The following is a 25,706-nucleotide window of genomic DNA, read 5'->3' as shown; positions in this document are numbered from 1 at the left end:
TCTGCGACCCCGGAAGGCTCCCAAGGCTCGGATCCACGCGCGAAGCCGGGCCCGGGGTGGGCGGGCCGCCGGCCTCCCCCGCCGAGCGGTGGGGAGGGGGGGACCACTGTCGGATCCACTGCGTGACCGACATTCTAGTTCCCAACACCGCCCCCCTCGCCCCTCAAGGACCACCCCAACTTGCACAAAGCCCACGGGACACACTCGGAGAGGGGGCGCCCAGGCCCTCCTCGCGGGCCCAACCCGGAGCGAACTTGGCGATGGGGTTGGAGAGGGCACCGGGTGGCAGGAAGGGGGACGGGGGACAAGAGACGACGAAGAAAAAGCGAAGGGCCTAGGGTGCGGGTCGGCACCGACTGCAAACCAGGAGTCACGGGTGTCGGGGCGCCCGCGTCATGTCTGACCATAAAGGAGAAGGCGCCAAGCTCGGGGCCCCTCGGAGGGACCCCAGCGCGGCTGCGCCTAGGGCAGCCCACCTCCCGGCCGCCTGGAGGCCGCAGCCCCGCACCCGGGGCCCGCCTCAGCCCACCTGCCCCTCGGGCTCGTCCGACCCGGAGAGGTGCAACCGGGAAGCGGGGCGCACAGCTCCCCGTGCAGGCGCGGGCAGGGGAGGCATGGGGGGCCCCCGGTGCCAGGCACCAACCCTCGGCCTCCCCAGGCTGCGGGCTTTCTGTTTTCCATGGCTGGGGACACCGAGAGGCCAGCGCCGTAAATCATGGCCAGAGAGCAGCAGGAAGGCCGTGGGGGGGGGGGGGTGGATGGATGCGCGGGGTTCGCGCTCGGCCCCGAGGCCCGGCGTGCCGCGGCCTGGAGCACGCGCCGGGGCCCGGGTGGGGCGACGCGCCCCGCGCCCTCCGGAGCCGGCGCCTGGTCGTTCTTGACAGCGCGTCGGTCCCCGCCGGGCACACCCGGCCAGGGCGGCCCAGCTGCGGCCCCTGAGTCGGACCTGAAGCTGGGCAGAGTCCCCGGCCGGCGCAGGGCCTGGGGCCCCGCTGGAGACGCCCGGGCCGGCAGCGCGGGGCTGGGGGAGGGAGGGCCGGGTGGGGCCAGGCCCACCTGAAAGCGCCTCGATGGCCTTGAGGGCCCAGCCGTCGTCCGGGCAGTCCACGAACGCGTAGCCCGTCTTCACCAGGAAGGGTCCCGACACCGGGATCTTGGCGTCCTTGAAGATACTTTCCAGGTCCGTGGGGGCGGCGTTCTCGCTGAGGTTTCCGATGTACAGTTTGTTCATTGTGAAGAGTGGTGGCTTTTTTTTTTAATTTTTAAAGAAAAAAAATAAGGGAAAGGAAAAACACACACACACTAAAAGCACCCACTGTGAGGGATGATCCGGAGGGTTTTGTTCCCGGGTCTCCCCGACGCCTTTAAACACACAAACACCGCAAGAACCACGCACTCGAACGACGGGCGGAAAAAAAAAAAAACAACAACCCCGAGGGCTCCCGTGTTTCCAATCCCCGGAATAGAAAGAAAACGAGACAAGAAAAGAAAGAAAAACCTAGCTACAAACCCAACGCTTCAACGAGTCTGCCGAACTCCGGGCAGGAGGAGGCGGGATTAGCGAGAGAAAGGAGGAGGAGGAGGGCGGGGGGGGGGGGAAGGGGGAAACTACTTTTTGTCTCTTCCTCCCCAGCCCCTTTGGCATCAGCCAGCGGACTGTGAAAACATCACACTACGTGAAGCAGGCGCCGCCTCCCCATAAAAACCCCCGACGGGTGAGTGGCAGGAGGGAGGGGACGCGGCCGGGGCTGGGGGGGGGGTGGAGGGAGGGAGGGAGGGAGGAAGGCGCAGGGGGCGGAAAAAATCCGCTCTGAGTGTCCGGCTTTTTGAATGAGCCACGTGTTCAAACTACAAATCAACCTCTCACGTGAGGAATCCCAGCGCCTCAATTAGAGTGGGTTTCGGGAGGAAAAAAAAAAAAAAAAAACCACCACCAAGCTAGAGGAAGAGGGGGAGGGGAGGCGAGATTGGCGAGGGACTGGGAGGGGGGGCGGGGGGAAGGAAGGGAAGAAGAAGAAAATGCTAAAGCAGCCGCAGCCGGGTACCGAGGGGGAGCAGAGCCGGGAGCTGATTGTCACCACCCGAGTTTGGCCGTGGTTATCGGGCCGGGCGGATCCGCGCAGGAAGGGAGGGTTGGAATACTGATGATTGTTATTTCTCTGATGAGCGAAAGGCTAGGGGTCCTGAGCGGGCCGCTCCTCTCCCTCAGTGACCGCGGTTTTCTTCATTCGATTTTTTTTTTCCCTAAATAGAAAATTAACAAAAGCAACGAGTCACAATCTCCAACTCGCCCGGTGGCTTTGATGACACGGGAAGTCTAACCCGGTGAAGCCGCGAGCACGTTTCCAAGGCTGGCAGGGACGGAAACGAAGCGAGGGGCTGGGGAGGGGGGGCGGAGGGGCGGGCAGACGCCCCCTCCCCCGCACCCTTCACCGCCCCCGATCTCCCCGCGAAAAGGGGGGAGGGGGCCGGGGCCGCGCGGTGGGGGAGGGGAGCCCGCGGCGTCCTGGGCGGGTGTCTGGGCGACACCTCCTCCGCCTCGGCCTGCGCCCGCGGTGGCTCGGGCTCCGCGTTTGCCATTGGTTGCTGGGTTCAGAAAAGGCTCCGGGATAAATGAGGCCGGGGGCGGGCTCGGCCAGCGGTGGGGGAGGGGAGCGAGGGGCGGAGGTTTCTGGGGTGGGGATGGGGACGTCAGGGGCCTGGGCCAGCGCTGGAGCGGAGTCAAAATGAGAGAAGTCGGTACTTAAAGGGAAACCCCCTCTTCCTGTGGTTTCGGGGGGCGCCGGGGGAAGGGTTGGGATAGGCTGATACTTTTATTTAAATACATTTTAGTTGGAGAACTTGGGACTCAAACAGGAACAGCGCTGCGCGTTAGCCTTAGGTGCTATTTCCACTTGTAAAACTGTTCCCAGTCCCCCTTCTGCCTGCGTGTAGGCAGGCGAGCCATTCATATTTCCCGTGTGTGTGTGTGTGCGTGCGTGTGTGTGTAACGAGCACAATGGTCGGTGTGGTGAGGAAGGTCTGGGCCTGGAGGAGCCTGCCTAGGACAACAAGATCGGAACTGGGGACCAGGAATACGGAAATGCAGGCGGTGCTGGGGTTCTTGTGAAAATCTCCCACTGTGGTTGTGTGCTCCATTCAAGGGCTTTGAACCAGACACTTGTGGTGTATTTTTAACGGGTATTTCACGAAACAGATATAAAGTACTAATGCTTAACAAGTGAATCAAAGTCTACATGCCATGGAAATCTAAACAAGAATCTTGAATATGCTAGTAGACAAATGAATGGGGAAAATACTGATTTACACTGGAAATTCGTAACTAACAATGCATAGTCTGCTCCTCTTAAAAAGTTGTTTTCCACGAAAAGATGAATGGAAGATTATTTTTCAACGTGGAAAGTGTTGCAAGATCTAAAGAGTATTTACATTTTTGTTTTTTCAAAAACGCAGACTCTTATGTTAACCGGAAGGTGTCAGATCATCCATTTTAAATGCAAGTGTTCTTTCTACAGGTTCCCCCCCACTCCCCACCAGGCAAATCCAACTTCCTAAACGTAAACACACTTTCACAATATTTTCATAGACGTTTAACTTAAAACTCTACTTATTTTATGAGAGTTTGGGGGGGCAAACGTGACCTGTGTCACAGTGTTAAAAGCTGTTTACAAACAATCTGGAATGAACATTTTGGAAGTGAAATTTCTCTTTATAACTCTTTAAATGCTTATTTTTGCCCTTTTAGCACCAAAAGGGGGGTGGGTGGCATTCTTTCTCCTGACTTCTGTAGAATTTAGAATGTCAGAATAAAATTTTGTGAATTTTTCAAGTACCTGTTGCATGTGATCAAAAAGTATTTGGGGAAATATGCGTTTTTTATTCATAGCATTTGCTTTTCTACATCACCTTAAGTGTTGTACTGTTGATCATTTAACTTCATTTTTCATAACTTTTGTGTGTGCAGTTTGCTTCCAAAGTGGATTTTCTGGATTGACTGTTTGCTTTTACTAAAACTGAGACCTATTGAAATAACTTTTAAAACATGGGATAAATGCTTATTTTCGATAAATACTAGCCTGTGCTTTCACCATTAAAAAAATGCACTGGAATGTAAAACAAGTGTGTGTTTGCTTTAAAGAATATGTTGCTGGGACTCTTGTGAACTTAATCTGTGTATTATTGTAACAAACTGGATACTCTTGTCTAGGACCTTAAAAACATACACAAGTAATGTAAACTGAAACATCAAAAAGCAAGGCGATAAAAAGGTATCCACTTGCAATCTACCAAGCCATGGAGGGCTAAGGATATACTCAGTAGAATTTTTAAAAATATTTTTTTACTAGTGCAAAGATAAATCTGGTGCAAAAATAACAGGTAAATTTTCAACAACGAATAAAGTCAATGTAACTTTTAAGTCTTTTAGGAATCACTGTAAATGGGCTACCCTAATATCTCCCTGAAGCAGTTGTAGCTAATTATTGTTAATTCCACGAAGGATTCCCACCCATCTGTTTACTTTTAGAGAGCTGCATCTCCTGAACTGCTGACCTGAGAAAAGTACGAACGTTTCCTGTAGCTCATTGTAATCTTTAAAGGAGAAAAAGCTTGTCTACAAAGTAGGTTGTCGTTGCTGTACCCACAGGTTGTGAGCAAAGGCTGGGTGGGCAGGGGGGAAGGGAGGGCCGTGTCGCTGCCCCTCACCCTGCACTGCGGGCCGCCTGAGACCTTGCGCACGGGTGGGCACACAATACCCGCTGCATCGCCAAGGGCTCAGAAGACATTCCTGCCCATTCTCGCGCTTCCTTGGACTCGGATCTGTTCAAACCAGAGGTGTGAGCGGTGGTAACCCGGCTCTTCGGTCTCTCCAGAACCTGGCATTTGTTTAAAACTGAATATGGTGCCCCAGGGATGAAGATGAGGTTGTTTTGTTTCCTTTTTCCTCTGGGTCGGCAGAGACAAGAAATAAAGGGCGGGCGGGATCCTCGCCCTCTGGGTTCAGGTTTTCGGTGGGCCGCTAGCCCACCCCAGAGGCCTCGATCCCCCCCGGACCGCCCGCCCTCCGGCGGGCAGCACACTCCAGGAGCCGCTCGGGTGGGGTTTTTGCGCGCGAAGTCGTGTGGCCGAGCAGGACACGAGGACCGGGAAGGAGGAGGGGCGCATCCAACACACGACCCCACCTGAGATCGCCCCCTCCCCGCGCCTGAGCCGCGGTCACCGACACGCAGCGAGTGCCTGGCGAGCCTCTCGCGCCTCCGACCTCAGCTGCGGGCATGTTGGGGACTCGGGGGATGCGCGGTACCCACCGAAAAAGAACAAGAGGTGCTGCTGGTCGAACCCAGTGTTTCAGCCTGGGGCGGGGCGGGGCGGGGCCGGGCCTGGAGACCCGCGCGCAAAAGCGGCCCGGGGCGGGGCTCCGGCGCTGCACCGGGGCCGAATAGACCGAGACCAAGTTGAGCAACCGGCGTCGAGAGAGGCGCCGCCCCTGGCGAGGAGGGGGCTGCTCGTCCCTGATTGGTGGAAGGAGGAAGCCTATCACCTTCGGCTGTCTCCGCAGCAGCCGTTTGCTGGTTTCCATTCATTGGCCCCCCAAGCCTCCTTGTATTTCCATATTTTATGGCGCGAAAATAACCCTTTGCAAACTCGTTGGTTTTGTTGTGGTTGTCGGGTGGGATCGGGTTCCCCCGGTTGCTCTCGTCTTTCCTTCCCTTTAACTGCTCGCCTCCTGCCCCAGCCCCCCCGTGGAAGGAAGGGGAAGGTAACTGGGGAGTAGAACAGAGTCCTACAGCGAGTGTGGAGCCCGCCCTTCGGGTGACCGCGTGGTGCCCGCGGAGTCCCCTCCCTTCCCCCCAACGCCCAGAGGTCCTGGGTTTGCGCCATGCACAGCAGCTGGAGGCACATCTTTTCCAACATCTCAGAAAGTCTACGTCCTTTTTATTTAGAACAACAAAATACTTTTCCAGTTGTCTGAACTTCATTGGGCTTCTAGAGAAATTGACTCTGTCCCCCGTCCCCCTCACCCCATGGGCCTCTTTTGTGCCCCCTTTGTGGTCCGCGGAATTGTTTTAAGCAAAACCAAACAATCCCTCCAAAAGAAAGAGGGGGGAAAAAAGCAAACGAAAAATTGGGGTTTAAAATCAACTATTGCCAAGATCACGTTTTCGTTGAAGCTGTGCTAAGATCAGCGAAGCTGACACCGACCTTGAAAGGATGAACGATTTCTGTAGCTGAAATATTCTAATTTTACTGACGTTTGGTGGAGACGGTGAGAAAAAATAAATACGAATTTGGCTTGTAAAAACACGAAACAAACGAAATAATCATATTTTGATTGATTAGCTGGAAAGGTGTGCAACCATAATGGTGAATTCTAAGGGTTAGTGCTTTTAGTGAATTTGTATTATATAATACATTTCTAATGGTCTCAAAAATAATAATCAGAACTCTGGTCATAACGAGGGGAAAAACGAAGTGTAAATTTGATATAACTAAATTCATAGGAAATTTTTGTTATCTGGGAAATGTAGCAGTTATGACTATAACTTAATTTGTTCAGAGATTATTTAATTGTTCTTTTTTTTAAAGTTGATAAAATAATTTGGTTTAAAAAAACGGTAAAACGGTCATTCCTCAGTAACTATTTAAAACATTGGGAGAATTGGTTTTATAAGGTCAATTTGCTGTTGCTAACTCTTCCCAGTAGTAAATTACATCATACTCTGTGTACTTCTTTGGTATAATATTTTCTTCTGTACTGTGTAGATGTCGTTTCTGAAAACTGAAAACTAACAAGCTGCTATGTTCCAAATTATTAGAGGTTATTTGAGCAGTTAAAAAAAAACATGTTTCAATAACAGATTTGTAAAGGAACACTTTTGAAACAGAAGTCATTATTACACTTCTTTTTTTCTTACATTTTATATAATTCAGCCAATGTGCTAAATAGTGGTTTTGCAGCCTCCTTGTAAAATAATTCCTCAGACAAAATGGTTTAATCTGAGGCAAATTAATTTTTTTAAAGCTTAGCAACTGAATTTAGAGTGCAGTGCTAAATATTACAGTTAATTTAGCTAACCTTTCTAGCACTCCAGATATGTGAAATATGCTGATTATGAACTGATTATTTGGACAATAATTTTAAGTTGTGATTCATTTTTATGTTTTGAAATAAAACAATAGAAAAAAATCTGAGAATGTTTTATCCTAAAGGGATTTGCCATTGCAAAGTAAATTCCAAGTTTTTCTAGATAAGCCAAAACTCTAAATCCCAGGATATTTTCAAATATTCTCTCAAAATCCTGAGGTTTTCTTTTTTTTTTTAAATACAATCAATATTTTCCAGAATGTGGTTGAAAAAAACTGATTTTTTAAATTCTCAACTGTGAAGTCAAAATTGAAATAGGAATTTTATCTATCTGGTAAACTTTATAATGTATCAAAGCAGTGTACAAGAATTGTTGTTGGGTATTTTTTAATTGTCACATTTCCCTTTCCAGACTCATTCTTCTAGGAAGGGGCAGTTGAAGTATGAGACCTTTAATGAAAACACTTTATGGACATTGGACAGTATTTTCACATCAACTCTAAAAAGAAAAAGAGAAAGGCATTTGTTAGTAGTGAGGAGGGGGCTGGGCAGGCTGGGAAAGGGTATTTAAACTTGTTTATTGGTTTCAGCTCACTTATCTTGCTAACATGGAAAGAAGAGGGGAGAGAGTGGTAACTAATGGAGTAAAGTGGGACAGTAATCCAAGCATAAAATCCCTCTGGAAAGAGAACAATGAGAATCTACTCTTCCCCACTAAAGTACTGGAAAAGCTAAACACATGCTAAGATTCTAACTAGTTTTCAACAATTTCTGACATGTGCAATTCAAAGACATATCTTGGATTTCTATTTTCATACTTGAACCCTGAAGCCCATTCCAAAAAACTTAGAAATTCAAAGTTCCCATAATGAAACAGCACAAAGTAGCCTCTCGTAGATGATGTTTGAGTGAAACTGATGAATTACTCATGCTGCCCATCTATGTGAAGATAATTTTTTAGATTTATAAAGGGCAGAACATATTTTTAAATCCTTTATTTTGAAGAATAATGGTAGCTCTTGACCTTTTAGAACTCTTTTTCTTGAGTCCAATTTACATTTTGGTGCAAGCCTTAACCTACTGATCCAGCTTTAAAAGGAAGCAGAAAACTAGGTAAGGGTTTTTTTGTTTTGATTTTTATTTCAAAGCTTCTCAGCTGAAATTCCTAAAGAATCTGGTGCCATAAGGTATAGAAGAACAAGACAAAACTTAACCTGAAATCTTTATGTAAGCTAATACAACAACAATTAGTCCTTCTAACATAGTTCTCTGAAATCATATATAGTCTTTTTATGTGTGTATAACATTATTTTACAATGGCAAATTTCTCTACTACATTCATTTATATATAGATATATAAAAGATATATACCAAATGGCTTAAAAATATAAAAGTTGGTAGTATGTTTTTGCTGCTTATTGCAACTAAATTTAGGAATTTTCTTTTTGTTTGTTTTGGGGGGTTGTTTGCTTCTTTGTTTTGAGAATCTTCCTGTGTCAGGCAGGTTGACCTCAAACTCATGATCCTCCTGCCTCAAGCCTCCCAAATGCTGGGATTACAAATGGATTTTTAAATTGAAAATGTCTTCCTAAAGGAAAAATTTTGTTTGAACTGAACTGAGATTTAATTTGGTGTCAAAACTGAACACTGTTTTATATTTCAATGTTTTTATTTAACTTTGTTTCTTTGGAGGTCTTGTGTTGATCATTTAAAGAAACCTCTATTTTTAAAATAAATTTTTCTTGTGTGGAAAATTATTCATACCTTATTTGTAATCTACAATGTTTTTTTCTGGCTCTTTTCAAGATCTGGAGAATAAAATTTTTTAGAAAATGATTTAAAAGTAGCTAAACCTTACTTTTCAGAATTAGTAAAGACATGTATGATTTTTACATAAATCAGTATGACACATAACTGAGAACCCTCCATTTAGCTAAACAACTGTATGGTCCCTCTTTCATAAGTAGTCTTAATTCTCACCCAGCTATTCAAAATGTAATACATAAAAAGAATACTAAAAAGTTACTCAGTCATCAAAGTGAGGAAACAGTGCCAGTTTGGTGACATCAGAAACAGGTAAGTTGTCTATCATATTGTTAATATTTTGTCATGGGACAATTAAATACAGAATGATGTCCCCATACTTTGGTTTTGTTTGTTGAAAAGTACCTCAAATTTGCTTCTTGGCTCAATTTCTTTGCCGTTTATATTTCTTTTCTGCCAAGACTCAAATGACATGTTTGCCATTTAAATGAATGGCATGTACAAAAGAACTAAACCAAATTAAAAATAAATAAATAAATCTTAGTGTGGCTACCCTATAGGTACTTCTCTCTGTCACCTATAGAAGTAAATTCACATTTTTTTAAAGCTAGAGCTTATGTTGTGTCTTTTAAAAACACATTAACTTGAATTTTGTTTTCAATCTTAATAAAACCCAAAAGTAAGCTGAATAAATTTTTTTCATGTAATGAAATAGACATATTGGTCAAAGGCAACATTACTGTTCCTTCAACAACAAAAGCAGCAACAGATCTGGCAGTTTTGTCTGTATGGAATGCAGTCTGTGTGTGCAGTTGAACACTTGAGTATCTACACTTATTCCTAGTGAGACTCCCTTTGTGGAGATTTGTTAAGCAGCAAAGCAAGATAGAACTTGTGTTCAAATTCTGAAGTTGCAAGTTAAAACAAGCAAGGTGGAGCATGATTCTAAAAAGATTTTTTTTCTAACCATCAGAATTCTGCAATATATCTTTTTAAAATTGGAGAGATTAAGATTGACAATCTAGAGTGAACTAGAAATTAGGAAACTATTAGTACATCAACTTTAGAACTTAAATCATGCAAATGTTTTCCAGTTTGCACCTTTCTGGAACTTATTTTTTATTTAAAAAATTACATTTTGTTAGTGTTACAAAGATAAAATATCCAACAGTGTTATTAAAACATAAATGAAATCAGTTTAAAATCTGGCCATGTAGGGGTAACCAGTTTGACAAGAAATGTTCTTATTACCTTACTTATGTAACTGTAACCCCTCTGTACATCACATTGACAATAAAAAAATTTTTTTCAAAAAAAAAACTGGTAATCTACTATGAGAATGTTGAATTTGCAGAAACATAGTTATCAAAACCAGCATTTCTGTTAGTTTGTTCAAGCACTTCTATTTGTGTCTAGAAGGTATATGTGGATACTTTTATACGAATCAACAGGATTATTTGAGAAAAAGTCCTTATGAAAGAAATAGCCTAAGATATTGCCCACTGCTGTGAAAGCACCATTTTTTTAAATAAATATGGAAAGAAAACTCAGATTTCCTAAATAAAAGGAATGTCCTGGTTTATCTTTATTGGAGGTTCAGGGAACTAGGATTACACTGTAATGTTGCTTCATGGCAGAAAGTTCGTAATGATTATAAATGAAGAATGAAATTTCAATCAAATAATAGCATGTTCCTATAACTACTCTTGTCAAAGATCCTTTTCCTTTGATTATTAAATATTCCTAAATTATTTCAAAACAAAAATGGAAAGAAAAATCATACTTTATTAAGATAACAAATATTTTTAATACTTGGAGTCTTTAAACAGACAAAATGACTTCCTTTTTTAAACAAAACTATTAATTTTGTTACAGTAAGTGATGATTTTATTTCTTTTTTTTTTTTTATTTTTTTGCAGGTTGTGGGGCCTTCTGGGCCTAGGTGCTGTTCCTCAGCTCTTCAAGCTCAAGGCTAGTGCTCTACCACTGGAGCCACAGCACCACTTCTGGCTTTTTCTGCTTATGTGATGCTGAGGAATTGAACCCAGGGCCTCATGCATGCAAGGCATGAGCCACTGAGCCACCTTCCCAGCTCCTGATCTTATTTTATTTTTTTTAGTGTGCTGCTAGTACATTAATGAGGTGAATTACTCTTCCCTGGCAATTAATAGAAATACATTACCACCAAGAACAGTAAGAATGTGTTTGAAAGGAAGAAAAAAAATTCTCAGATTTATGAAACTTTTTCATCTCTTGACAAAGCTAAAAAGTTAGTTTCTTTTCAAAACCAAAATTTTTGAACACACCTAGTTTTTATTGTTTAAACCTCTAAGTAAATATTTTACTGTGCAGTTAATATGCAGTTAGTATTTATTATGGAAAGAATTGTTTGTACTTTCATTTAATATAAGTTCATATATGATATAAAAGTAATTCCTTCATTTTTTTGAACTATTCCTGTTTTTACTATGAACTTATAAACATGAAAGTTAAGCTAAAGATGATCACTATATAAAAATCTGTTATCTATGGATTAATCTGTGAATGCTTAGAATCTAACCTACTAAAAGCCAATATAGTTCATGAATTTATAAGCCCATAAAACAGGTTTTGCTGATTAAAAAAAACTTAACTGATACATAAAAATTGTGTACAGAAATGGAGTAAGCTGCAATGTGTCAGTACATTTGTGCATCGTATAATGTTGACACACAAACATTTCTTTATGATGAAAACATTCAGAATCCTGTATTCTATATTTTTAAGATGTATACTACACAACTGTTATCAACAGCACTCTGGGTGGTATCACAAAGCCCTGTGATTGTACCTAGTGCGAACAACTGGTTGATCTGATTTTTTTTTTTTTAATCTTGCAGGTAATTTAAAGACATTCATTGGAGAATTCAGTTTTGTGTATATTTAGCTGATTATGGGCTGGGGATTCAAACAAATTCATTTTGAAAGCAGCAGATTTCTAGGATGACGTTACATTTAGAGTTGTTAAAATAGTTCTGCAAACTCTTGAGCCACCTAGCTCAAGCCCACCATTTCCTTTAATGGTGTACTTTTTCTCTATTAAATCCCTTGCTTTGACATTTAAAACAAAAAAATCTGCAATATAATATAAAGTGTAGAATCTGAATTTTGAGTCTTGATTTAGATCTAACTTTATTATTTTTCTATTCTCAAAAGTTCAGCTAGAATAAATCTGAAACGAAGATGTGAAATGCTATGCTAGCCGGCAAAGTCAATGTTTAAAACTCTTCTAAGAGAAAAAGGACCATGAACCTAAAAGTACCTCAATTCAGTATAGTAAATAATAGGTTACAATTTCTCTAAAATATAGCATTTTGTATGTTGTTAGCACTTTTTATTTAACATGAAGAGAAAGGCATTTTATGTCTTTCTAGTGTCTTTTTAGTACTAGTGTCTTCTAGTACTAGAAGACACCAAATGAAAAAATATATGTTCCAAAGTATTGGATACTTTACATTTATGGAAGTGGTTTGTGCCGGGCCCCAGTGGCTCACCCCTGTACTCCTAACTACTCAGGAGGCTGAGATCTAAGGATCACAGTTTGAAGCCAGTCCAGGCAAAGAAGGTTGGGGACAGTGTCCAGGCCCTGAGTTCAAGCCCCACGAATGGCATCAAAAACAACAAAACAAAAAACAGCTTGTTGCTCAAAAGTGAATTATACAAGATATCTTCTCTTTCATAAGACTTTCATTTGAACCCAGTTTATGAAATGGCCCTACTATTTGAAGGCAGGAATATTGATTAGAGATCTGCTAACCACTCATTTCACAGCTGAGAAATGGAGGCCAGGGAAGGTCTGGGGGGTAGTCATGCTAGAGGATCAGGGGTAGGGCTGAAATGCTCATCACTGATATTGTGTAAGGACCTTGGATGAGAGATAGATAGTAATAGCCTTTAATTTGCCTGCTTTCTTTCTCTCTCTCTTTTTCTTTCTTTCTCTTTCTTTTTCTTTCTCTTATTCTTCCTTCCTTTTCTTTCTTTTTCTTTCCTTCTTCCTTTTCTTTTTCTTCCTTCCTTCCTTCCTTGCTTGCTTGCTTTCACCAGTTGTGGGGCTTGAACTCATCATAGACTGAGCACTGTTCCTGAGCTTTTGTTCAAAGCAAGCTCTCTACCACTTAAGCCACAGCACCACTTCGGCTTTTTCTGTTTATGTGGTACTGAGGAATTGAACCCAGGGCATCCTGCATGCTAGGCAAGCACTCTACAAATGAGCCATCTTCCCGGCCCCATTATTATCATTTTATTTGCCATTACTTTTTATAATGGAACAAACAAAACAACACAATTGACTTGGCTAGAGAATTTGTCTTGTCATTAGAAGTCTGCTGAAGCTCAGTAATTTAGTTAGGATCTTTAAACTTTCCCCAAGGACCTGGGTGTATCTTGGAGTCAGAATGTTTGCCTCTAGGAGCACATGCAAGCCCCTGGGTTCTATCCCCAGCACCATAAAATAACCTCCCAAAGGGCAAAATCAGTTCAATACTAAAGGCTGGTTGGAAAACACTCTCATTCTTTTTTTTTGGTGTTGGTACTGGGGGTTGAACTTAGGGACCAGGAGTTGTCCCTGGGCTTTTATGCTCAAGGTTAGCACTCTACTACTTGAGTCATACCTCCACTTCTGGCTTTTGGGTGGTTAAGTGGAGATGAGAGTCTCATTAACTATTCTGCTCAGATTGGATTCAAACCACAATCCTCAGATCTCAGCCTCTTGAGTAGCTAGGATTATAGCTACAAGCCACTAGCTCTTAGCTTCATTATTTCCTGTGTGTCTCCAAAAGCTTGATTTGGCCCTGAGTCCAAACCCTATACTGCCTCCTCTCCCGTTTCCATCCCTAAAAAGGTTGACAATGGGTGGAGGGCAAGAAATCTGCGCTAAAACCATTTCACTTGCTCTTATCAGAAAGAGAAATTCCTCCTGAGTCAAACTTGAAAACTAATATGTTCAGATTTGTTCCCAATTAACGATGAGTGGGATTGGATTTTATTTTTAGATCTACTCTAGTGAAAGCTGGTGGAGGTGGAACTATGTATTACTATGTACATACCTGTGAATAAGAGCAGAGCTCTTCCGCTGCTTCTATCTACTGGAGAGTTGAAAGATAACTGGCAGAAATTGGCCCAGCCTGCCACCTGTCTTATAGAATGAATGGTCCTGGCATCAACACACATTTAGATACATACACTAATAAGTAATGGGCATACAGGAGGCTCAAAGCCCTTATCTGTGTCTTGGAATTATAAATTTTGTGGGGTTTTTTTTGGGGGGGGGGTCTGGTCATGGGGCCTGAACTCTGGGCTTGGGCGCTGTCCCTCAGCTCTTCAGCTCAAGGCTAGCGCTCTACAACTTCAGCCACAGCGCCAGTTCCGGCTTTTTTTCTTTTTTGCTTATGTGGTGCCGAGGAATTGAACCCAGGGCCCCTGGCATACAAGGCAAGTGCTTTACCACTGAGCCACCTTCCCAGCCCCAAAAGAATCCACTTTTTTTTGGGGGGGGGGGTCCAGTCATGGGGCCTGAACTCTGGGCCTGGGCGCTGTCCCTCAGCTCTTCAGCTCAAGGCTAGCGCTCTACCACTTCAGCCACAGCGCCACTTCCAGCTTTTTTCTTTTTGCTTATGTGGTGCTGAGGAATCGAACCCAGGGCCTCATGCATACAAGGCAAATGCTCTACCACTGAGCCACCTTCCCAGCCCATGGAATTATAAATTTTCTTCCTAGAGCACCCTTGGCTCATGCCTGTAATCCAAGTTACTCAGGAGGCTGAGATCTGAGGATTGTGGTTTGAAGCTAGCCCTGAAAAGAAAGTCCAATAAACTATTATCTCCAATAAACTATTCAGAAAAAGCCAGAAGTGGTGCTGTAACTCAAGTAGTAGAACACTAGCCTTGAGCACAAAGAGGCTCAGGAACAGCACCCAGGCCAAGGGCTCTGAGTAACTGTCAACAAATATTTGTGGAATTTATTTTTCAGCAAAGGGACTAAAACTGAGAATATCAATGAAAGTATGACTTTCACTTCAAAGAAATTGTATAGAACATTCTCAGGATATAGATTCTGAAAATGTTAGCCCTGTTAAATTTTGATACATCAAAAGTAAAATCAGCAGATGATTTGTTTTGGGGGAGGTCTTTTTTGTCTCCCCCCCCCCCTTTTTTTTTGTCAGTCATAGAGCTTGAACTCTGGCCCTGGGCGCTGTCCCTCAGCTCTTCAGCTGGAGACTAGGTCTCTACCACTTGAACCACAGCTCCACTTCCGGTTTTCTGGTACTTTATTACAGATGAATTGTCTCATGGACTTTCCTGCCTGGGCTGGCTTTGAACCGCAATCCTCAGATCTCAGGCACCTGAGTAGCTAGGATTACAGATGTGAGCCACCAGCACCTGGCTCCCTCCAAAAATTTTAAATCCCACTAACTGTATTTGCCTTACTTTCACTTCATTCCATTTTATTTTATTTTATTTTATTTTATTTTATTATTATTTTTTTTTTGGTTGGTCGTGGGGCTTGAACTCTGGGCCTGGGCGCTGTCCCTCAGCTCTTCAGCTCAAGGCAAGCGCTCTACCACTTGAGCTACAGAGCCACTTCCGGTTTTCTGGTGGTTTATTGGAGATAGGAGTCTCACAGTTTCTTCTGCCCCGGCTGGCTTTGAACAGTGATCCTCAGATCTCAGCCTCCTGAGTAGCTAGGATTACAGGCGTGAGCCACCAGCGCCCGGCTTCCATTTTATTTTATTGAATGATGGTACTTGGGGCTTGAATTTAGATCTTTGGGTTCCCCCTTAGCTTTTTTGTTCAAGGCTGAAGCTCTGCCACTTGAGCTACCTCCACTTCCAGTTTTTTGCTGGTTAGTCAACGGTAAAAATCTCAGGGACTTTTCTGCTCGGGTTGGCTTTGAACCTGGATCCTCAGTCCTAAGCCTCCTAAGTAGCTAGGATTATAGGCATGAACCACCATCGCTGGGCTCATTATTTTAAATAAATGAGAAAGAAAAAAACAGTTCCCAAATCATTCAGCTGCCTCTGCAAGATTTATTTCTGGGTAGACATTTTAAATGTCTCTTGCTGTAAAATGCAAGAGAAGAGGGAATTGCAATACCTCTTGGCTCTGGACAGAAAGGAAGGAAAGACCTAAGTAAGTGCCATACAAAAGGAACAATTTAGGGAAAAAGAAAAGTAAAAACAGCAAAAGTTCCCTGTAAAGAAATCCCTTGCCAATGCCAATGGTTATAATACAAACCAACATCCTGATCAAGAACTACAAGAAACTTGTCTCTGGATGTCTACTCTCTCCACTTCAATTTAGTATTAGAATGCCTAGCTAGAGCAATAAGACAAGATGCAAACATAAAGGGGATCCAAATAAGGAAAGATGAAGTAAAACTCTCCCTCTTTGAAGATGACATGATCTTGTATTTAAAGAATCACACGGACCAACCCAGATGCCCCTCAGTAGATAACTGGATCAAGAAAATGTGGTATGTATACACAATGGGATTCTACGCCTCCATCAGAAAGAATGACATTGCTCCATTTGGGGCAATAGAAAGACTTGGAAAAAATTATATTCAATGAAGTAAGCCAGGCACAAAGAAACATAGGTCCCATGGTTTCCCTTATTTGCAATAACTAGTATATATCTGAGATAAGCAGAAATGGTCAGATAAGATGTATTAAGCAAAATCAACCCCAAGATAAGGACACAGTGGGGTTTTTTTTCTTACTATTGTTTCTAACGTATTTATAAGGCATCACGTGATTTTTTTGTTGCTTTGTATGTCCCTCCCCCACAGTATAACCCATTTTCACTGTATTTGATGTTGGTATAATTTGGGGAATGGAAGGGAAAAAACAAATTGTTTAAATAGGGATACAGGTTGACACATTGCAACAATGAGATGTATAAGACACTATGGCTTGGGGCTGGGAAGGTGGCTCAGTGGTAGAGCACTTGCTTTGCATGCATGAGGCCCTGGGTTTGATTCCTCAGCACCACATAAGAAAAAGAAAAAAAAGCCAGAAGTGGGGCTGTGGCTCAAGTGGTAGAGCGCTAGCCTTTAGCTGAAGAGCTGAGGGACAGTGCCCAGGCCCAGAGGTCAGGCCCTACGAATGGACCGCCCCCCCAAAAAAAGACACTATGGCGAAAAATGAACTTTGCAATTTAGGCATGGGGGGTGGAATGTAGTTGTGGAGATGTGAGGGAAGGGATGTTAGGGGAAAAACAAAGGAGGAGGCAACTATGCTTGATAAGAAATGTACTCATTACCTTGTTCATGTGATTGTAACCCCTCTGTACAGAATTTTCACAATAAAAAAAAAACTTATTTAAAAAAAAGAACCCTATGGACTTCACTCCCAGGTTACTTGAGCTGATCCTAAAATAGCGGGATACAAAATTAATTCTCAAAAATCAATGGCTTTTCTGTATGTCAATAACAAGAAGAGTGTGGCTGAAATCAGGAAAGCAGCTCTTTTTGTAATAGCCCCACAAAAAATAAGATACTTAGGAGATAACTAAGGAAGTGAAGGACGTGAAAACTTTAAAAACCTGAAAAAGGAAATTAAAGCAGAACTAAGTAAGTGGAAAAACCTCCCATGCTCCTGGATTGGGAGGATTAACATCATGAAAATGGCAATACTGCCAAAGGCAATCTAAAAATTCAATGTGATACCATCAATATCCCAAACTCATTCTTCAATGAAATAGAAGAAGCAACCCAAAAATTCATATGGAACAATAAAAGACCCCTAACAGCTAAAACAATCCTCAACAGAAATAACAGTGCTGGAGGAATATCAATACCAAACTTCAAACTCTATTATAAAGCCATAGTAATCAAAACAGCTTGGTACTGACACAAGAACAGATCTGAAGACCAATGGAATAGAACTGAAGACCCAGAAATGAACACAAAAACCTATAACCACCTAATCTTTGATAAGGGAGCTAAAAATAAATAGAATGGAAGAAAGACAGCCTCTTCAGTAAATGGTGCTGGCAAAATTGGTTAAACACCTGTAGAAAACTAAAGCTAGATCCCCATATATCACCTTGCACTAGAATCAACTCCAAATGGATCAAAGACATCAGAGTCAAAGCAGACACCCTGAAAACATTACAGGAAGGAATAGGAGAACCTCTAGGGCTCCTTGGCACAGGTTGAAATTTTCTTAATAAAGACCCAGAAACACAACAAATCAAAGACAGGTTGGACCAATGTGATTGCATGAAATTGCAGAGTTTCTGCATGGCAAAGGACATAGCTAGCAAGATCAATAGATAGCCCACAGATTGGGAGAAGATCTTCACTAGCCATACAACAGACAAAGGTCTCATAGCTAAAATATACTAAGAACTCAAAAAGTTAAAGCCACCAATAACAAATCTTCAAACAACTGCCCAATAAATAAGTGGGCTAAAGACTTAAAGAGATACTTCTCTGAAGAGGAAGTAAGAATGGCCAATAGACACATGAAGAAATGCTCAACTTCTCTAGCCATAAAAGAAATGCAAATCAAAACAACATGCAGGGGCTGGAAGGTAGCTCAGTGGTAGAGCACTTGCTTTGCATGCTCAAGGCCCTGGGTTCCATTCCTCAGCACCACATAAACAAAAAGAAAAAAGCCAGAAGTGGCACTGTGGCTCAAGTGGTAGAGCGCTAGCCTTGAGCTGAAGAGCTGAGGGACAGCGCCCAGGCCTAGAGTTCAGGCCCCACAACCGGACCCCCCCCAAAAAACAAAAAACAACATGCAGATTCCACCTCACCCCTTGTTCATGTAACTCCTCTGTATCTTTAGAATTATATGTGTGTGTGTGTGTGTGTGTGTGTGTGTGTGTGTGTGTGTGTGTGTGTGTGTGTGAAACATGTCTCTAATCTCCAAATAAGACAAGTTTTTAAAAAATTGTTTTTTTTATTGTGAAAATACTGTACAGAGGGGTTACAATTACATGAGCAAGGTAATGAGTACATTTCTTATCAAGCATTGTTGCCTCCTCCTTTGTTTCCCCTTACCATCCCGGCCCTCCCATCCTCTCCCAAAACAGCTCTGTGTGTGTGTGTGTGTGTGTGTGTGTGTGTGAGTGTGTGTGTGCACCAGCCCTGGGGCATGAACTCAAGGCCTGTGTGTGTGTGTGTGTGTGTGTGTGCCAGCCCTGGGGCATGAACTCAAGGCCTGTGTGTGTGTGTGTGTGTGTGTGTGTGTGTGTGTGTGTGTGTGTGTGTGTGTGTGTGTGTGTGTGTGTGTGTGTGCCAGCCCTGGGGCATGAACTCAAGGCCTGAGCACTATCCCTGAGCGTTTTTGCTCAAGGTTAGTGCTCTACCACTTGAGCCAAAGCTCCACATCTGATTTTTGGTAGCACTTATTTGGAGATAAGAGTCACGCACTTTCCTGCCTAGGCTGGCTTTCAAACTTTAATCCTTAGACCTCAGCCTCCTAAATAGCTGGGATGACAAGCATGAGCCACCAGTGTCCATCTTAAGACAACTCATTTCCATACACAGTTTATTGCCATTAGAATTAGACCCTATGCTACATCTGTACTTAGGTTTAAAAAAATCACAATATGGAATTTAGAAGGAAATAGAATGAAAACAAAGCAGAAGAATTAAAATTTTAGTCACAGGAAATTACTAGGCAATTAGTGTGAATACGTAGTAATAGTTACATTTGGTCTTTAAAATTAGTTACATTTGGTCTTTAAAATTAGTTTTCTAGCCAGATGCCGGTGGCTCACACCTGTAATCCTAGCTACTCAGGAGGCTGAGATCTGAAGATCAGTTGGAAGCAGCCTGGGCAGAAAAGTCTCTGTGAGACTTTTATCTCCAATTAACCACTAAAAATCCAGAAGTGGTGCTGTAACTCAAAGTGGTAGAGTGCTAGTCTTGAGCACAATAACTCAGGGACAGCATCCAGATCCTGAGTTCAAGACGCATGACTGACAAAATAAAAAAAAAAAAGTTTTCTAATTGCTTTTATTAGATTCCTAAAGAACATGTCTATTTGGACCTTTTTTTCTTTTTTGTTTTTGTTGGTCGTGGGGCTTGAACTCTAGGCTGGGCATTGTCCCTGAGCTCTAGCTCAAGGCTAGAGCTCTACCACTTGAGCCACGACACCACTTGCAGCCTTTTCTCTTTATGTGGTGCTGAGGAATTGAACCCACGGCCTCATGCATGGAAGGCAAGCACTATACTGCTGAGCCACCTTCCCATCCCTGGGCATTTCTATTTTATAGAAGTAAATTATAAATGGTTAGAAGAAAAATCCAAGCTAATTGAGAACAATTGGAAGATATTTAGACCAAGCTAAGGGAAAATAAAAATATCAGTAGATTTAGACTATATGTGTTTAACTTCAAGCACTCAATTCAACTAACAATATTCAATTTGATCCTTAGTGATTTTTAAGAACTGCTTAACAAGGCACTAGTGGCTAATGCCTGTCATCCTAGCTACTCAGGAGACTGAGATCTGAGGATCACAGCTCCAAGCCATCCCTGGCAGGAAAGTCCATGAGACTCTTATCTCCAATTAACTATTAGAAAACTGGAAGTAGTGCTGTGGCTCAAAGTGGTAGAGTTCTAGCCTTGATCATAAGAGCTCAGGGACAGTACCCAAGCCCTGAGTTCAAGCCCTACAACTGACAACAACAACAACAAAAAGAATTGAGGATATTTTTCAAAGAATTGAGGAATTTCAACCTAGTTGCTCCTTCTTGCACAATAGCTTTTGCAGTGGTGAGCTTAAAAAAACACTTATAGGGCTGGGAAGGTGGCTCAGTGGTAGAGTGCTTGCCTTGCATGCATGAAGCCCTGGGTTTGATTCCTCAGCACCATATAATCAGAAAAAGCCAGAAGTGGTGCTATGGCTCAAGTGATAGAGCTCTAGCCTTGAGCTGAAGAGCTGAGGGTCAGCGCCCAGACCCAGAGTTCAGGTCCCACGACCAACAACAACAACAACAAAAATAAAATTAAAAAACCACTTATAATGGGAATATTGAGGGAGAGAAAGAGAGGAGAGAAAAAAAGTGAAAGGAAAGAAAGGAAGAAAGTAAGAGAGAGACTTTTAAATATTCAAATTAAGTGCTGTTGGAGTATCAGACTTCAGTACTCTCTGAGTATATATGGGCATTTTGTTTGCTTAATTCTTGAAAAATGATGGAGAGAGAAGCCTAACAGAGCAAGCCAAATGACATAGGAACCTTCTTTTTCACTTACTTTAAAATACTCTTATAAAGCACAGAATGTAATGAATTGGAATTTAGCCGCTGGTGTCACACCTATGATAGCTCTCATTTTTACAAAGACTAAAAATTTCAGTGTAAGCAAACTGGAGAGAGATTTTGTTAACATGTTTTATGTGAAGAGGAAGAACTTTAATGAAAACTTAGCAAAAAATCTTATTTTTTAGTTCTGTAAAAATGATTATCGAGGGCTGGAAAGGTGGTTCAGTGGTAGAGTACTTGCCTTGCATGCATGAAGCCCTGGGTTCGATTCCTCAGCACCACATAATCAGAAAAAGCCAGAAGTGGTGCTTGGCTCAAGTGGTAGAGTGCTAGCCTTAGCTGAAATGTTGAGGGACAGCACGCAGGCCCAGAGTTAAGGCCCACGACTGACAAAACAACAACAACAACAAAACAACAACAAAAACTGTTGCTGGGCATTGGTGGCTCACACCTGTATTCCTAGATATTCAGGAGACTAGGACCTAAGGATCAAAGTTCAAAGCCAACCAGGAAGAAAAGTCCATGAGACTCTTATCTCCAATTAACCACCAAAAAACCAGAAGTACAACTGTGGCTCAAATGGTAGAATATTAGCCTTGAGCAGAAAAGCTGAGGGACAGTGCCCAGGCTATGAGTTCAAGCCCAGGACTGGCACCAAAACAAAAAACAAAAAAAAAACCCAAAAACTTTAATCTGGCCCTGTTACTTCGGAGCTATGCAAATATTTTTTTCTATAAACCTTTTACCACTTTAATAATCAAATATATGATAATGAGCAAAGTCCTATGGAGAAAATCAGAATTTATAAATTTATTCTTGTCTCTTTTTCAGAGCTTATTCTGCCTTGAAGAGCTAGATTAGTTTTAAATGACCTCTAGAATTCTTCCCCCGCTGAGAATAGGTGACTGGATGATAATAGTGCAAAGAGCTGGGTGCTGGTGGCTCATTCCAGTAATCCTAATCAGGAGACTGTGATCGATCCAAGGATCAAAGTTTGAGGCTAGTCCAGGCCAGGCAGAAAAGTCCATTAAGACTCTTATCTCCAATTAACCAAAAAGCTGGAAGTGGAACTGTTGGTCAAGTGGCAAAACGTCCATTTTGAGCAAAAATAAAACTCAGTGTCCGTGCCCAGGCTCTCTAGTTGAAACCCCAGCAACTGCCTGTCATAGACACACACACTAAGTGAAGTAGTTATGGTTCAGCAGTAGTGTCTGCCAGCAAGTTCAAAACTCTGTGCTTTGTGTGTTGTGTGTGTGATTTTCAGTTTGAACTCGGCCTTGCACTTGTGAAGCAGGGGCTCTACAACTTGAGCTATCAACTTTTTTTTTGCGGGGGGGCAGGGCTTTACTTTTCAGATAGGATCTTACTTTCATCTAGGGCTGTCATCTGAATGAAATTCAACCTTGGGTTTCCTACAGGGTGCATCACTCCAAATCTGGTGTGTTGGTTGAAATGAAGTCTCAACTTTTAACCTGGGTGCCCTCCGAGTACCTCTGCCTTCCAAGAACTACAGATTATACATGTAAGCCCCCATGTCTGGCAGTATACTTATTTCCCCCCCCCCCATTACCATTAACTCTATGAAGTTTTAAAATCTCTATGAAACTTGTTAAGAGCAAGGTAAGGGGCAACATTGTCCATTTCTTTTTGGTAGGTTAGGAGCTTGAACTAAGGGCCTGGGCACTATCCCTGAGTTTTTTTGCTCAAGGCTAGAACCCTACCACTTGAGCCACAGTACCACTTCGTTTGTGAGTGGTTTATTGGAGATGAGTCTCAGTTGCATGTAACTGTAACCCCTGTGTATCTTTTTTTTGTCAGTTGTGGGGCTTGAACTCAGTGGGCCTAGACATTGGACAGTCCCCTGCCCCTGAGCCTCTTTGTGCTCAAGGTAAGAGCTCTACCACTTGAGCCAATGCTACTTAGATTTTGAGTAGCTAACTGGAGATGACTCACGGGGACTTTTTTGCCTCGGCTGGCTTCAAACCATGATCCTCAGATCTCAGCCCTTTTTTTGGGGGGGGGGGTCTGGTCATGGGGCCTGAACTCTGGGCCTGGGCACTGTCCCTCAGCTCTTCAGCTCAAGGCTAGCACTCTACCACTTCAGCCACAGCGCCACTTCCGGCTTTTTTCTTTTTGCTTATGTGGTGCTGAGGAATTGAACCCAGGGCCTCAGGCATGCAAAGCAAGTGCTCTACCACTGAGCCACCTTCCTAGCCCCAAGATCTCAGCCTTTTGAGTAGTTAGGATTATAGGAATGAGCCACTGGCGCCTAGCTGTACATCACCTTTATAATTTGTTTTTAATCTTGTAACAAATTCTATTAACATTAACTTCGCATTCCCCACATCTGTATGTATTAAAGGGACTAGAGCAAGGCAGACTCCATCCTTAAAATGTAGTGGCTGCTCTCCAGATGTGCTCAGTTCAAGGGATAGTAAGTCTTAATTTTCACAAGGGCATGACAACTTACCAAGTTCACCACTGCTATTCAACTGGTAACACTGATCCAAGGAATCACAAGTGTTTACACAAAGAAGCAGTATCTGTAATAGGGAAACCTCAACACTGAATGTATGACTGACTCCTGGATTTGATAACAGGGAAAAGTGTACACATTTCAAACTCTATCATCATAATCCTCTAGTTTTATTAGTACTCTTTGTAATACTGTTTAATTTTTCCCAAGATCAGAATTCAAAATTGGTAACTTGCTTTTGTTCATTGGCTGGTACTTTATGTGATATAATTCACTAAGCTGTTCTTTCAGTATAATTTTCAACATCTTTTCTTGTTTTGTTGTTTTTGGTTGGGCTTGGGCCCTGTCTCTGTACTCTTCAGCTCAAGGTGAGCACTCTACTGCTTGAGCCACAGCACCACTTCCGGTTTTCTAGTGGCTTATTGGAGGTAAGTCTCTCTTGCCCAGGTTGGCTTTGAACCTTGATCCTCAGACCTCAGCTTCCTGAGTAGCTAGGATTACAGGTGTGAGCTACTGGCACCTGGTTTGTGTTCAATTTTTGAACAAGCCCTTTTTACAATTACTACATGGTGACATTAAAAGTCTGAAAACTTGCCATCTCTTTTCAAGTGTTAAACATTTGTATACAATTAGTGGTAACTTTTAAATTGTGTATAAAAGATCTGTAAGAATATACCAATGAATGATTACCTAAGGACTTGAATATGGAAAATTAAAAGTTTTATATACAAGTGCAGGAATTCTACTAACCTTCCTAGGTTGAAAGCAAGTGACTAAAATAATATTAAAGCAAATATTGAATGTTGCTATATTTTGACAACAGCTCAGCATTTATCCTTTAAAACAATTTTTGGAGACTGGGAAGGTGGCTCACTAGTAGTAAAGTGCTTGCCTTGCATGCTTGAGGCCCTGGGTTTGATTCCTCAGCACCATATAAGCAGAAAAAAGCCGGAAGTGGTGCTGTGGCTGAAGTGGTAGAGCGCTTGCCTTGAGCTGAACTGCTAAGGGACAGTGCCCAGGCCCAGAGTTCAGGCCCCATGACTGACAAAAACCAAAACCAAACCAAAGTTCAAGTTTTTCATCCCTCAGCGTTTAAAAAAAAAATCATGATTATATAAACATTGCTGAATCAATGTCAAGAGGGCAGTTTTTCTTACGCCGAGATCCTCAGATCTGCACCTCCAGAGTGGCTAGGATTGGATACTGTACTTCTTGAAATATAAACAAAATTGCTTAATCATGGTACTTCTCTTTTAGAAGCACTTTCATCTCCCAAAATGTCTGCTACACATTTCTACCAACAATTAAATATTTCTTTTCCTTCTTTCTTTTTTTTTTTTTTTTTGGGGGGGGGGGGTTACGGGAGCTTGAACTCAGGGCCTAAGCACTGTTCCCTGAACTCTTTTGCTCAAAGCTAGCACTCTACTTGGAGCTACAGATCCACTTCCAGTTTTCTGGTAGTTAATTGGAGATAAGAGTCTCACAGACTTTCCTGCATGGGCTGGCTTTGAACCATGATCCTCAGATCTCAGCCTCCCAGTAGCTAGAATTACAGGCATGAGCCACTATTGGCCAACCATACTTGTTGTTTCTCACTATATTAATGTCCTCTTTTAATTCCTGGTGTTTTTAATAATCTGGTTTTTAACAACCAAAAATCTACAGGACACCCTTTTTAAAACCTTCTGTTTTTGCTTGCCAGTCCTGGGGCAAGCTGCAAGGCCTGGACACTGTTACTGAGCATTTAGTTTTGCTCAAAGCTACTGGGTAGTTTACTAGAGGTTAAGTCTCAGACTTTCTTGCTCAGGCTTGCTTTGAACCACAATCCTCAGATCTCAGCTTCCTGAGTAGCCCAGCTTGAAGTTAAGATACGTGACACACATCCCATAGATTTTAGAGAACAGAACTTTATTATTGATGCCTTGAGAAGATTAAAGCAGGGCAGTCATATCGACTTTTGAAAAAGGTTCCTGAAACACCCTCCCCTTATATTAAAGTCATTGAAGTGTTGCTTTCCTATTTATGATTTGGGCTCAATGATGTCAACTACCTATTTCTTTCCCTTTAGAATGATGTTGACGCCGAATATTTATTTAAAAAGAATGAAAAAACACAGGATTAACAAAAAT

General features: G+C 42.6%; 1 protein-coding gene across 1 annotated transcript in view; it reads right to left on the bottom strand.

Moving 5' to 3' along the window:
* Positions 1 to 1,470, bottom strand: part of Igf2bp3 (insulin like growth factor 2 mRNA binding protein 3) — a 117,210-nt gene extending 115,740 nt beyond the window's left edge. The window contains exon 1 of the mRNA XM_069996092.1: positions 1,057 to 1,470. Coding sequence (XP_069852193.1) covers positions 1,057 to 1,231 — 175 coding nt within the window. The 5' untranslated portion in view covers positions 1,232 to 1,470. The remainder of the gene's footprint in view (positions 1 to 1,056) is intronic.
* Between the last annotated feature and the right edge of the window lie 24,236 nt (positions 1,471 to 25,706).

The sequence above is a fragment of the Dipodomys merriami genome, unplaced genomic scaffold, assembly GCF_024711535.1.
Source record: "Dipodomys merriami isolate MVZ:Mamm:240054 unplaced genomic scaffold, mDipMer1.0.p SCAF_5, whole genome shotgun sequence".
NCBI classification, from domain to species: Eukaryota; Metazoa; Chordata; class Mammalia; order Rodentia; family Heteromyidae; genus Dipodomys; species Dipodomys merriami.
The sequence above is the reverse complement of the archived record's forward strand: the minus strand, read 5'-3'. Positions and strand labels throughout refer to the sequence as shown.